Source organism: Crocodylus porosus, unplaced genomic scaffold (assembly GCF_001723895.1).
Source record: "Crocodylus porosus isolate Cpor-Errol unplaced genomic scaffold, CroPor_comp1, whole genome shotgun sequence".
NCBI lineage: Eukaryota > Metazoa > Chordata > Crocodylia > Crocodylidae > Crocodylus > Crocodylus porosus.
This window is the reverse complement of record NW_017728910.1, coordinates 7,340,464-7,355,617: the sequence shown is the minus strand read 5'-3', so window position 1 is coordinate 7,355,617 and position 15,154 is coordinate 7,340,464. Positions and strand designations below refer to the sequence as shown.

At 41.8% G+C, this 15,154-nt stretch overlaps 1 protein-coding gene and 1 long non-coding RNA gene across 4 annotated transcripts in view; one reads left to right on the top strand and one right to left on the bottom strand.

The window, feature by feature from the left end:
- Nucleotides 1-15,154, top strand: part of IFT80 (intraflagellar transport 80) — a 139,812-nt gene that overhangs the window by 105,044 nt on the left and 19,614 nt on the right. The window contains exons 12-14 of the mRNA XM_019532664.1: nt 9,664-9,728; nt 10,837-10,972; nt 11,786-11,933. Coding sequence (XP_019388209.1) covers nt 9,664-9,728; nt 10,837-10,972; nt 11,786-11,933 — 349 coding nt within the window. The remainder of the gene's footprint in view (nt 1-9,663; nt 9,729-10,836; nt 10,973-11,785; nt 11,934-15,154) is intronic.
- The window catches only part of LOC109308389, a 69,976-nt gene continuing 69,579 nt past the window's right edge, over nt 14,758-15,154 (bottom strand). For all 3 annotated transcript variants that reach the window (XR_002100598.1, XR_002100600.1, XR_002100599.1), the window contains one exon: nt 14,758-15,095. This is a non-coding gene — a long non-coding RNA (uncharacterized LOC109308389). The remainder of the gene's footprint in view (nt 15,096-15,154) is intronic.

The window sequence follows — 15,154 nt, the reverse complement described above, 5'->3', positions numbered from 1 at the left end:
CCCCAGTACTCTTTCCTGCCATGGCAGGGGGTCAGACTAGATGATCTGCTCAGGTCCCTTCCAACCCTAGAAACTATGAAACTATGAGAAAATAAACCTTTTTTTTCCCAGATTGCTTTTTTGTTTATATAATATCTTAAAAAAGAGGTCATTTACAGTTAAAATTTGAATGATATGTCCTAAAATATTACTTGGTTTACTGTAGAAATACCTGTGCAGTTCCTATTTGTCCAACCTACTAATTGAACTCAGGAGCTGAAGTACTTTAATTGTGTTTGACTGTAAGGCCCCCTCTAAACATGTAGGTAAAGATACAACTGGATCTAATGCATAATCCACACAGTTGTGCCTCTTGCCATACTACACGTGCATGGCAGGAGGCACAATTGTGGAATTGGGCTCCCACTGCCCTGGCAAGAAGCAGGCTCCCATGGCTGGGAGACCTCGCTGCATGTGACATGCAGCCAGGGTATGGAGATGCGAGGCTTTCAGACCTGGCTGCAAGTGAGGCAGAGCCTGGGCTGGAGGCGCCATCAGTTGCAGGGCTTTTGGTCCCAGCTGCAAGTGGGGTGCAGCCAGGGCCAAGAGCCCTGTCAGTTGAAGGACTGAGGGCCCTGCGTAGACTTGGGGTTTCACATACCCCCCCAAGCCTTAGGGATCATGGCAGCCATGATCCTTAGGACTTGGGGATTAAATGCTGGGCAAGATGCAACCCTGCAGCTTGGAGCCTTATCAACTGACGGGCAAATTAAATCTTGATAGCAACCAGCTATGAAGTTAGTACACATTTTCAAGGTCTAACTGTACTGCTGTTGGAGCTTTTTTTGGTGTGATTGCTACTTTGCACACAGGGGTGACATGTAGGGGGTGCATACAAGTGCACGTGCACCCCCTGAGCATGGCAGTGCACCCCTTGCAAAAAGTGGCGCCTGCAGGTGGACACTGCTGGCTGCCATCGACACTGCCGGCAGTGCCTGCAGATGGTTGCCACCCCCTGGTTGGCACTCGCCACTCCCCTCCCCCCACCACTGATAGTGCCGGTGACATCTGTGGGAACTCCAGCTTACTGCTGCTGCGCTCCTGCTGGCGCAGCTGTGCCACCCCAGCCACTGAGGGCATGTGCAGTTCATGTTTGCACATGTAGCTGGTAACCAGTTAATTGCTCAATACCTGTAACGTGTAGAGGGGGTCCAGCGTTCAGCTGTTCTCTGTTTTTTTTTTTGGTTTACACTTTTTCAGCATTTTTAGCTTTCTATCCAGTTTTTGTGGACACTTTTCTGGCTTCATTATGTTCTCTTTCAGTGCAGTATTTTTTTTTTAAATTGAATGTGGAAAATCCCCTTTACAATTCTGGCTTTAATATCTTAATAATTTATCACAAAATATTTTACTATTTCCATGTGAGCAAGCAAAAATCAGGCAGCTCTTTGCATTTAAAGAGATTTCAAGGATATCTTATTAGACTGCTTCATTCTTCTTTTAAAAGCTCCAACTTTTGAAAGGACCGATGGTAGTTGTCTGTGCAACTATTGCATTTTTATGAATCTACTTGACAAGGATTTGGGAATTCTCGTACATAGGGTCAAGTCCTTTTCTATGAATATGCCTACATTATATATTGCGGTGCAGTATAGATATAGCCAAGCTTTTCCAAAAAGCAAAGCCAGGCAGTCGCTTTTAAATGTTTTAGTGTTGACTTTTATTGCTAATATTTATTTGGCTGCCTGTCAAACTTTATTTAGGGTTCTGAATGGATTTTTTCCCACATAGCAAACTTGGCAAAATTCTCTGTTGGCTTTTCTACCTTTCATGCACCATCTCTGGCATCCATTTTGGGGGATTAATTTTATATTGCCAGTGCAGTTGTTGAAGTAAAAAGGGATCAATGTAAGTTCCCTGAAATCCAAAGGTTGCCTAGGCATGGAGCCAGAGCATGGCGTTGTCCAGAGAAGAGGGAAGTCTTCGTTTCTCATACTGTATATTGCACCCTCATCTCAATTCTCCTACCTTCTGCATGAAGGAGGGGGATGGTCTGAGATCCTGATTTCCTGTGTGGGTTCCTTTGCAAGCCTGATAGTACAGAGAGGTCATAATCCTCATTCTTGTCCTTGGGTTTATAAAGCCAAAAGCCATCGAGACACAGTTGGAACCCACTTCGGAAAAACCCTGCTGCATAGTTGGGAGTCGGTCCTGTTGGTTAAATGTTTTAATGAAGTCTTCATATATGATCATATTATCCTGCATGTGTCTCATTTTTTCAGTATGTATATCAACATAGATTTTTAAAATTTTTAAAAAGGAGTCATAGTTACTAGAGCATAAGTTTACAGTTTACATCCGGAACATCAAACATTAAGGATACATTGTCCACATGCTTTTATATCTTGTTATTGGTTCTGGTCAGAATTAAATTAGATTATCCCTACAATTGGAAAAGTGTCTTTTTTTCACAACACTATTGCCAAATGGAGGTGAGCAATGGAAATGTGCGCATAGAAGTCATTAAGCAGTCAAAATGAACTGTCCAAAAAGGCGTATGTTTTCCAATTATTATGCTTAGAAATCTTACTGAAAACAATCTCAGTTGATATTAGCATAACCTGTATAAGCAGTCCCTTCCTCCACACTTGATGAATTTTATTTTCAAGAGTGGTATCAGACTGTCTTTCATTAAAGATCACCTAAAATAGCTGTGTAAAAATTTAAAATTAATTTTTATCAGTAAAACTCACATATTTCACTATAAATTATTCAGACCAAAGCAGTTGCTCACAATAAATTATATATGGGTAAATGAAAAACACATTTGACTTCTGATACAGTATTTTCATCATGCTATTATGCTACACATATACACAAACTTTATTTTATTGTTGTACTGTCAGTTTCAGTAAAGCAGGGATAAATGTGATATCTAATATTTTAAAATACATTGCATATTAGTAAATGAAATGTCCATACATTTAATACTTTATGTATGCACATACTTGCATATTATCTTAAGATCACAACTGCAAACTCTCCTATTACGTCTTGTTTCTTCATGTACCTTGATAAAGAAAAGGGGGAGAAGAGTAAGATCCATATTCCTTTCCTGACTAGGCCTACTTTGCAGGCCTTATCAGCCAGCTCTGGGTTGTGCTACTAAGTCCCAAGTTGCCAGTCAGCTCCAGAGAGAATTCTCTTAGCAAGAGCTCCAATGAAGGCAATGGAAAATAAGTTTTTACAGAAAAAGGTTGGAACTAGACTTACAGGTAGCCAGGAAAAAGAAAGACGCAACAAATTAGGCAGTAGGAGTTGTTGCTGGTTGTTGTAGGATTCAGCGGACAGGCTACAGGATGCTGACATCTGCTTCATTGGACCTTTCTCGTTTTCGTTACAAGCACAGAAAAAAACAAAGCTGGTTCATTACAGTGGCAGTCCTTCCTTGCACTTAGGAGGGAGAAGTCTCTTCTCAGATGTAGTCCTTTGTGATGTTTCCAGCGTTTTCTCCAGGAAAAAGGAATCTCTTTGTACCTTTGTTAACTCTAAAAGGAGCAGGGAGTAGGGAGGGAGTGGCAGCTGTGATTCTCTTTCTCCCATATATTTTCAGGTGAGAGAAAACTTGAGTTTGAATCCTGGTTCATTGTAGGATTTAATCATTTAAATTTAAATGATTGTAAAGAGTTATTGGAAAACTCCTGATACTAATTAAACTTTTTCTGAACCACTTAAAGATTGCAAAAATACATTGCTTTTTATTCCAGGCATGACATTAATGTCATATAGAGAACTATGTTAAAATATGAGCAAAATACCACCCAAGAATTACTTGTGTTCTTTGCATGTTTAACCAGCTGCAACATAATAACACTCATATACAACTTTTTCTTCTCTGCAAGCACAACTGGCAACCTCAGAACACCTGTTCTCTCAACCTTTTTTTTCCTTTGCCAGCGCAACCATTGACCTCAAACCAACATCCTGTATCCTACTGAAAGAAACCCACAATAATGTATTAATACATTAACAGCGCCATCCTTTGGAATTATATATACATCACAGGGCTTAGGTGACAACATATGTATAAGGGTAAAGTTCAAATGAACTGGGATGTCATCAAACCTCTAAGAAGTGCCTCCTGTTGTTCACAATCTGAATTTGTGCAATCATGTAGTTTTATAGTAAATGCTCTTAATAATAAAATGTTACTACTCTTGAAGGGTTTGTTTATTTGTACATTCCACTGTGGGTATGAATGCACTTTCAGCAGCCTGTTTACCGTACAGCACTCTGGTGCCTTGCACCTCTGTATCTTTAATGCCAGAGGGAAAAATGTAATCCATGGTTTGTGTTCTTATTCTCATCCATTGGATTGAGACAGAACTTCTTTGGCCTGTTTCAGACAACATGCTTGACATACAGCCATATTCAAAACCTATCTTTTCTTCATCTTTTCTTCCTTTCTTGCCCTGGGACCCTTTTTAGCATGTTTTTCCTGACTTTTCTGTTGTTGTTATTGCTTTTTTAAAATCTGTTCTCTGTCAGTTTTTCAGCAACACCTGAGATCCCTTGGCCTTTACTATTTTTAGCTTCCCTTTCTGAGAAAAGCTTCATTTTTTTCCCTTCTGTTTTACCAAACCTCTCAGATGACAGGTCTCCCAGGTCACCTGTTTTCACCAGGTTTCTGGAGGGACATGACTGTGAACAGACACATGCTAAATACATTTGCTGTTTAGGGAGTCTTTTATCCCTGAGAAATCTGCTATCTACAAGTCATTCATTTCCTGATTCAGGAAGGACTGTGAAGCTAGATTTTAGGTTTATCTCCTGGGTAAATCTATAGGGTTAGACATCAACCCTGGAGTGCAGAGGTTGGAGGGGCAGACTCTAGGGGTAAGAGCTGCCCCTCAGAAAGATCCCCTTTTTCATCAGCATCAGGAACATCCTAAATGATCATAGGCTCAGAGGTGTCTCCAGAACAAGATCCTTGTCCCAGCATTCTTTGAGTATGTGTTCTTCACCTTTTCCTTGCCCTTCCAGTTCTGAAACTTTGCGGGCTGTGTAGATCCTGTTATTAAATTCCCAGTACCAATGCTTCATTTTGAACAATCTACTTTTTCAGTGCTTAGGAAGTATCAGGCAGTCCTTTGACATCTAACTGTCACACATCCAGTGCACTCACATTGACTTCCAATCTGGTATCAAATGGTTTTGGCACTGACACTGATTCTTCCCCAAGCCACCACAGATGCAGCTGATGCCACATCTTGGTCAGTGGTTGTAATGAGGTGGACAGCCTAGCTCCAGGGATCTGGGAAAAAGCAGACCAGTCAAGTAGATGTTCCCTCCAAAGGACCAGAACTTCTTAGCTTCAAGAAGGAAAAGGCCCTGCATACAGTTCTCCCTCTTTTCACTCTGGAGGTTGGCTGGCCCGTTTCCAGTAATCTTAGACATGATCACAGCTGGTCGTACCATATTTGATCAGCCACTGAAGATTTCCATATCCTCACAAGGCCTCTTTTCTGGTCATTCTGGATTAACTACCAGAGCTGAAGCATAATGGGATGTCAGCTGCCATCTAAGCTCACCACCCAACTGTGGAAAGTCAGTCTGTCTTTTCCAACCCCGTGTTATTTTAAAGTTCTTTAAGGTTATGGCCTAAGTATTCCTTCCCATGCAAGGTCCAATTTCTCCTAGTCCTAACTGCTCTAACTAGGCCATCGTTCAAAACAATGGCCATCTACTTGCTATTACATCGTGCTGTCACTTTGGCAAGAAGGGTAAGTAAAGTCCAGGTACTGATGGTACATCCTTCGTATGCAGTAGCCTACCCTGACAAGGTCTCCCTGTGGATTTGCCCCGAGTTTTTACACAAAATTCTCAGTTTCACATTGTTAGCAGCCTGACTCACTGGTTGTCTTACTAAAACTTTACTCTTAAAGAACTGTGGCATCTGTACATAGGCTTGATGTAAGAACTTCTTGTACTTTAATCTGCAGAGGACTAAGCCTTTCGGGAACTCTGAAGGCTATGTGTTCCCATAACCACAAGATCAAAACACATAGAGTTTTCTGTCCAAAGACTTTTTAAATGGATCTTGAACTCCATGAAATTGGGCTGAGTTCATTAAGTTTGATTCATTGATTAGAATTTGCTGTACCAGAACCTAACCTACTTCTTTGGTCTCCCTTCAGGATGTACCTATTCTAGATATTTGGAATTTGCAAGTGGCTACTTGGCTCCATAGATGCACATGGCACCAGGCATTACACCATCCTGAAGACTTTTAGAACATGTGCTGTTTGGCAAAGCAGTTCATATAGGACCTTAGGTTCTGCTTCTGGTTGAACAGGGTACTGCTTTGGAGATACCCAGAATGAAGGACTCGAGAAAGAAAGTTACATACCAGTTTGTGTACCAGGATATGTTGCCTGTATGCACACTCTGCATCCCATGTTTTGTTCTCTCTTGCTTTGCATGCCTGGCACTCTGGGATGCTGTAGTTGATAGAAAGTTGAAGAACAGGAAGTGTGCATTGATGTTTGTGCTTGTAGCATACAGTACAGCATACAACTCTGAGCTCAAGTGCTTGAGGTGCATGTACACCCACACTGAAACAGGTATGTGGGCAACACACTGTGAAGAACTAAGTTGTTTGTAAGTAGCTTCTCTTTCTCACCAGCTTTGAGTATCCCAGTCTCTCTCCTTCTCAATTTATATAAGTTGGTGCCTAATTTTTCTGCCTTCAGAAATTATTTTGCAAAGCCATACACATACACACACAGTATACAGGCATTCAGAGATATTATATAATATAAAACAACATCACATTTATGAAATATTTTAAGCAATATATAATTATAGAAATTTGGTAGGTAGAAGGTTTCTGGATCACAAAACAGCTGAAACTTTCCTTCATAAGAATGGCTGCACCAGTGATCCGTGAGAGCTTCAATATAGCCATAGACATTATAAAAGAGAATTTCAGCTTAGGCCACGAACAGGCATCAAGTTTCTGCTAGGAGAATCTGTTTTTCCCAATAGAAACTACATGCGTACAAGTGTTCATTAGTTTTTCAGGGGAAAGAAACATGTCCCCTCTGGGGGAGAGATTTTCCAGATGTCATCCTGGAAGACGTCCTTTGCGAGAGAAACTCTTGCAAGAATTAACACTTGCTTACTCCCCGGTATAGTTTTTTTAAAGCTATTTATAACCCTTTTACTTGTGATGATTACCTGAAGAAATAAATGGATGAATTTTTAGCAGGAGTGAGAAGAGACTGAGAAACTCAATGGGATTTTTTTGCTAAGGAGGTTTTACAAAGTTCATGTATTCTGATCAAAGCAGAATATTTTTGAGAAGCAACTTGTTAAAATTTCATCATCAATTGGATGACTGATCTAGTATATCCTCTAACTTGGATAAAACTGATGTGGAAGAGGAGAGGACTAGGACTACCAAAATATCAGAGAGTCACCGTCTTGCACATGGTCTTCTGCACATAAGGTTCTTGGTTAGAGAATTCTCAGCACTAGTTTTTCTAAACTACATTCTAAGTGTCCAGTCGACAGCCTTGTCAAAACTATATTACTAAATCTTATTTTTTATAGATTATTATAATCAACACTAGTACTAGGTTCTTCAGGTAAGTGTAGCGCCCCATCAAGGGGACTGTTTTGTACTAAGATTTATTCAGGTAACCTCAGGTAACATTAATTTTTTGTGTTGCAGGCTCCATACCCACATAACTGAATCAATTCAATAGGAGGTAAAAAGAAGGTGCCAGATAATGTGGGGCCTCTGCAGGACATGCTTGGTAATCTGGTGGTAGCACCAGATGACAAAGCTAACCTCTTTAACAGATTCTTTGCTTCCATTTTTCTGAGCAGGGACAGGGACATTCCCCCCCACTGGGATCCCAGATGGACCCAGGGGAGGCGAAGCCAGGCCCAGGGTCAGTGAGGACCTCGTCAGGGAACTTCTGGAGGGACTGGATGTGTTCAAATGAGCAGGTCCTGATGATTCCACCCCAGAGTGCTTAGGGAACTGGCAGAGGTCAGTGCAGGACCCCTGGCACTTCTACGACCAGGTCACAAAAGCCTTGGACACAGGTGTTGCGGTGGACGTAGTCTTCCTGGACTTTAGGAAGGCCTTCAACACAGTCTCTCACCCCATCCTCATTAAAAAATTAGGCATCTGTAGTGTTGACGCCTACACAGTCAGATGGGTCGCAAATTGGCTGGAGGGCCGCACCCAGAGAGTGGTGGTGAACAGGTCATTTTTGACATGGAGGGATGTGGGCAGTGGGGTTCCCCAGGGCTCGGTCCTTGGGCCTGCACTGTTCAACATCTTCATCAGCAATTTGGAAGAGGAGGTGAAAAGGACCTTGTTCAAGTTCGCAGCTGACACTAAGATGTGGGGAGAGGTGAGCATGCTAGAAGAGAAGGAAAGGCTACAACTAGATCTCGATAGGTTACAGAGGTGGGCAGGTGAGAACAGGATGGGTTTCAATACGGACAAGTGCAAGGTGCTGCACCTGGGGAGGAAGAACCAGCAGCATACCTACAGGCTGGGGAACTCCCTTCTCGTCAGTGCAGAGGCAGAGAAGGATCTTGGAGTCGCTACTGATTCCAAGATGAACATGGGCCGCCAATGTGGGGACACAGTCAGGAAGGCTAACTGCACCTTGTTGTGCATCCACAGATGCAGCACAAGCAGGTCCAAGGAGGTGATCCTCCCCATCTATGCGACATTGGTCAGGCTGCAGTTGGAGTACTGCATCCAGTTCTGGGCACCGCACTTCAGGAGAGATGTAGACAGCATCAGGAGGGTCCAGAGGAAGGCCACTCACAAGATCAGAAGGCAACAAGGCAGACCCTACAAGGAGAGGCTACAGGATCTGAACCTGTTCAGCCTCCACAAAAGAAGGCTGAGAGGGGATCTGGTGGCTGCCTATAAACTTGCTAATGGGGACCACCAGGCAATAGGAGAGTCCCTATTCCCCCCGAGCTCTACCAGGGATAACAAGGAACAATGGCCATAAGTTGACTGAGAGTAGATTTAGGCTAGATATCAGGAGGCACTACTTTACTGTCAGGGTGGCTAGGATCTGGAACCAACTTCCAAGGGAAGTGGTGCTTGCCCCTACCCTGGGGGTCTTCAAATGGAGGCTAGACAGCCACCTAGCTGGAGTCATTTGACCCCAGCATCCTTTCCTGCCTATGGTGGCGGCGCGGACTAGATGATCTGCTGAGGTCCCTACCAACTATGAAACTATGAAATTAGGGGTCACGATAATTTTTATATATGACACTGATGAACTGTGGCAGAAATGTTAAATTTGAATGTTCCCCCTGAATCAGAGATATATAAGGGATGAGTATCATATTTCAACATTGTGGCTAAGATAATAACTGATTAGGCAGACCAATGATGACTATGAAGCTAATAGAATAATCAAATCTTGGTGTTCAGATTGTGATGTTTCATATACTTAGCAGCACAAGTGAACACCAGTACCAAATTTTAAGATATTAGTTCTGTGGGAAAAGCATCAATATTATAATAGATACAGTGGACATCTTGGACATCCAGTATAGAGCTTGAAGATAATCTTGAATTGTTGTACTGCAACAAGTATGAAATGTTAATATTTTCACACTAAACCTTTATCTTTTAAGTTATCTACCTGTTTGAAGCATTGACTGGGAAGCCATTGGGTGATGGAAAGCCTCTTACCCACAAGGTACTTTACCTACTGTATTTACTTTAAAATTACATCTTTATATCAGTAATCTAGATTAAAGAAAGTATTAAGGTAGTAGGATACTCCATGTGGAACATTTGGACAAGCCTGACTTTTACATTACAGCATAAATTAGTCTTTGTACACTGTGTTGACATATACAGTCATGGAATGTGGATTGTCAACCTTGGCTTTATATAAATTGTTCTTACTTATCATAGTATCTCTCACATACCTGAAAAGATCAAAGCAAGAGGCTTGAGAGTTTCGGGAGATTTGCAGGCTGGCATTTGTTACAATAAAACTCATTACCTGAAATCCTTCAAGCTCACTCACAAGCCACTTCATTAGCAAGTGCCACTTTAACACTGAGGTGCCTTGCTGTCAGAAGGGAGAAATGAAAGAATGGCATTTGACTGTAGGCTCAATCCTGTCCTTAGTCTTGCCTTCAGGAATGGTTGAATGAGGAGAGACTTAACATTCTTCTGTCTCTCAGTGGTACAAGAAAGGGCTTTTGACAATTGGCATATGCTAATCAAATCAGGCAGCTTCTGTGGGAGGCACAGGCATTCAAGCTTGTCCTCTTTTTGGCTGCTGCTTGTATTTATGCTCTTTAAAACTATAAATAGACTCACCAAGTGCTAGTACTTTTGCAATATATGGTGGCTATAGTATACTATTTAAAACTTGTTAGAGAATTAGCATTTCTGTCAGTAGAACAAGTAGGAGTGGGCCAGCAGGGTCCCAGCCCTGGGAACGGATTTAGAGGGGACACCAGAGCCCATGCCGCTTCAGCAATTGGTGTGTTTGGGGGATCTTGCACTGCAGCAACAGCAGTTTATATTGGCACAGTTCATAAACTCTTGGGCAAGAAGGTAAGTTCTTGGTACCACCCTACACCTTGCTGCCCAGGTTGCCAAAATTCCTAGGTATGCCTCTCTTTTTGTAATGTTTCTCTTTTATAAAATAATTGTGGCACTAAGAAATACAAGAATATTTAAAAACCCTATTTTTATTAGTAATGAATGTTAATTTTTTTAGTAAATCATCTATTTCTCCTAGATTAATGCACAGAATAAATAAACAAGTGTTTTCTACTTCATTTTAGACAGAGATTGTGGAAATTGCCCTGGACCAGAAGGGGCTTACAAATGAAAGAAAAATTGCTTTTATTGATAAAAACAGAGATCTTTATATTACTTCAGTGAAGAGATTTGGAAAAGAACAGAAAATTATCAAAATTGGTAAGAACCAAGCCAAAATCCCATTAGCCTGCATTTTGGCAACAAAATTCATTTTTATTTTCAGCAAATGTAATGAAATCGCTGTTTCTTTGATCAGTTTAAAATTGGATCTAACAAAACATAGGGGAACAGCCTACTGGAAACAATTCTGCTATGGTTCCATGGGAAAGATGAAAGGAAAAATATTGTTTCCATCTCTAACTTTTTTTACATTCAGTTACACTGAATGAGTAGGTACTTTTTATGCTGATTATCAATCAAAGAATTAAATGTTGCCTTTTAAACTGTAAGCAATATATCTGAGTGAACATCCCAGAATGGATTATGGGAAGGTTCCCCTAGAACTATTGGTTCATGCAGTCTGACTGCAGATTAGGATAGCATTTTGTTGCAAAGGTTTTCCTCACAATTTCAGGCATTAAAACTTTTTTTTTTAATGTGATTGCTTGCCTCTACAGTTTATTCAGCAGCAGTCAAAAAACAATTATTGTTCCCAGAGTTGTGCCTATTGCTGGTAATAAGGGTTGACAGACAAAGCATTTAAAAAATGTAAAAAAATGCTAAGCTGTTATATATTTTCCTATTAGAATGGGACTATAAATGTCAGAAAAAAGTGTAATAGAGAAAATAAATATATGTAAGTTCATAAGAATATATTCTAGCTCATGGGCAAGGATGAAATCCATATAAAAGGGCCTGTTAATGACTCTTAAGAGTTACTTCTATGCAAAGCTGTATTTCAAGAACTTTTACATTTTTGACCATTTAATATATTTTTGAAATGCATAATATTCTTTTTATTTTTAAATTAAGGAACAATGGTCCATACTTTGGCTTGGAATGACGCAGCTAATATACTTTGTGGACTTCAAGATACTCGTTTTACAGTCTGGTACTATCCTAATACAGTTTATGTAGACAAAGATCTTTTGCCAAAAACACTGTGTGAAAAAGATGCAAGGTAACATAGATTTTTAATCAGAATAATGTGACTATATACTTGAAATTCTGTTCTGAATTTTTCACTGAAATTGTTTCTGAAATGCAATATTAATTAGCCTGCTTGAAACCAGACCACACTGTTCCTACTTTCAAAATTCTTATCTTGTTTCACCTTAGGCATTATCCATTCAGGGCATACTATAAAGCTTTCAGAATGCATCAGTGGCCATGGACAGACATTATATTTGTAGTGCTATATATGCCCTTGTTGCACTACAAAACTGCAGGTGCACAGTCATGCATCCTACCTGTAGTTCTGCAAAATTCGCATAAGCACTACAGAAATGTTTCAGTTTTAATAGGAGCTTCTCTGTAGAACCACATTTTGCAACACCCGATGTCTTGGAGGTACAGTTACAAGTAGCACTACACAGAGGGCACAGACAGAGGTGCAACTCCCTGTTGGAACTGCGAATGCTTTTCAGGAAGTGTTGTGAGTTACAGTGATCGCCTGGACCAAACAGAACTTCACTCTTGGTGCCAGGGAGAGGAGTATCTAGCTGCTGGCTGTGAGCCCGCAGCCAGTTTCCCTTAGCAATGGCCCTTCCTCTCTCCTGGCCTGTCCCTGTTTTCAGAACGGGAGTGGGGAAAAGGGATCAGAGGGAGCTTGTTCTAGGGGTTCCCCAGCTAGCGTTGGAGGATGGGGTGGGTGAAATGAAGCTTCCCCCCCCCGCTTGGCAGCAGAAGGTGGGGACTCCAGTACACGCTGAAAAATACCGCAGGCCTAACTCCCTCGGCTTCCTTACCCCATCCTATTCTGAAAACAGCAACAGGCTGGGGGCAGGACAGATACAAGTTACAGAAGATGCTATGTTTTTTAATGTTTTCATTTGACCCTCATAACGAGGGTTCAGATATTTATTCAATCGGCCATTTTGGGAAGAAAAACCCTCAGCATGCTTATAAGCTCGGTAGTGCTACGCTTGCTAGCACCACAGGTGAAAAGGACTTGGGAGTCATGGTTGACCACAAGATGAATATGAGCCACCAATGTGATGTTGCAGCTGGCAAAGAGAGCAAAACTCTGGCTTGCATCCATAGGTGTTTCTCCAGCAAATCCCAGGATATCATCCTCCTGCTGTACTCAGCCTTGGTGAGGCCACAGCTGGAGTACTGTGTTCAATTCTGGGCTCCACAATTTAAAAAGGATGTGGAGAAGCTTGAGAGAGTCCAGAGGACAGCTGTGTACATGATCAGAGGGCAGGACAATAGGCCTTATGATGAAAGGCTGAGAGCTATGAGACTCTTCAGCCTGGAAAAGTGCAGGCTCAGGGAGGACCTGGTGGCAACCTATAAGTATATAAGGGGTGTGCATCAGGATCTGAGTGAACGCCTGTTCACGAGAGCACCCCATGGGATGACAAGGTCAAACAGTCACAAACTTCTCCAAGACCGTTTCAGGCTGGACATAAGGACGAACTTCTTCACAGTCTGAGCCCCCAAGACCTGGAACAGACTGCCACCAGAGGTGGTGCAAGCACCTACTCTGGATTCCTTCAAGAGTCAATTGGATGTTTATCTTGCTGGGATCCTGTGTCCCCAGCTGACTTCCTGTCCCTAGGACAGGGGGCTGGACTCGATGATCTTCCGAGGTCCCGTCCAGCCTTAATGTCTGTGAAATCTATGACATTTTTTAAGCAGTCTGCAGCCGTGCACTTGTGTTTGGTCATGACTATAGACAGCTTTCTGTGGCCTGATCAGGCAAAAATGGTCACTTCTGTGTTCACCCAAACGGTTTCTTGCTCTGCCAGCATCCCTCATTGTTCTGCTTCCCTGTCCTCCAAAAGTACAGAGGGAAAATTGGCTCCATTATAGCCTGCCAGAGAGCAGAGCTGGAGCCCAGCACAGTCTGGGGTTTGCAGCTCAGTTGGCACAGCAGTTCCCTGTCCCTGTGGGAAGAGGGCAGGCTATCAGTGAATGGGCTCTGGAAATGTTTTACAAGGTTCTTAAGATGTTTTACAATGAGATTAAACCTTGCCACACCCTAACGAGGTACAGAAGTGGGATATTTATTAAAATATGCCATCTACCATAAATGATTTGTCCAAAGATATAGTGAATGTCTATCCTGCAGTGACAGCATGTCCTGAGTGGGCCATTCCATGTATACCACTGCTATCTGCTGGCACACCCTATGCCAACTTCAGAAATATGCCAGAGAAATTCTTCAGGGAACCATCACAGGTACAACACTGCTACAGTTCAGGTAAAAGGGAGGGAACAGCAAAGCAAAGGACCCGGTGGTAGGTGGGTTCTATTTCTTTGTCCTGATATGCTACGAGTAAGTCTACACTGCAGTGGTAACGTATCCATGCCAGGCTAGCGTTGAACATGCCTCAGCCACCTGGTCATGCCACCTGGTGTGCCACCTGGTGTGCCTCTTCCAAACCTGGAAATACACTGGTGAAGGTGTGCTGAACTAATGGTTTGAGATAAACCACAGAGGTGTTTCATGAAGCATCTTCTCTGGCATATTTCTGAAGTTGGAGTATGTAACTAAAATCACGTACCCAAAAGTTTCTGTAATGGCTTTTCCCTTAGAATTATTTCAGTTTAGTTTTCAACTAACACTTGGTTTTTCAAAGCTATTCCACAGCTCTTGTTGAATAAGAACTGAAAATATTGCAACCACTCCCATTGCCAGTTATTGCTGTGAATACTCTGACACGCCAGAATATCTAGAAGTTTGGTACCGTGTTTTGTATGTTCAGAGCTTAGAAGCTCCAAGCACTATAAACTCTAGTCATCGCTGTGTTCCCATACATACTCAGATGCTTCAAGTCATTGTTATTTCTTTATTAGGGCTGCCAGGATTAAAAATATAAATACATAATGCACAATTGTTTTAGCAATTACAGTGAAAGCTAAACTGACATTTTTTCACTTACCCTCTGAAGCAACTCAATTGAAACGCAATACAATAAGAGTCTTGCTGTCCTAATAGTAGGACAAGACCTCTGACCTCGTACTGCAGTTACTGGAAGCATGAGGGGTATATTTCCCAATTCTTAGCCTTCCTGTTCCACACTACTAGCTGCTCAGTCTTTTCTCCATAGTCATCAAGCTGCATTTTCTTGTATGCTTCTCTTGCTTTGACTCAGCCTCCAGCTCTTCCATGAATCTAGGGTAATGCAGTTCTGAATTGTAACTAGAACTATCAAAGATTTTATCTGAAGAAAT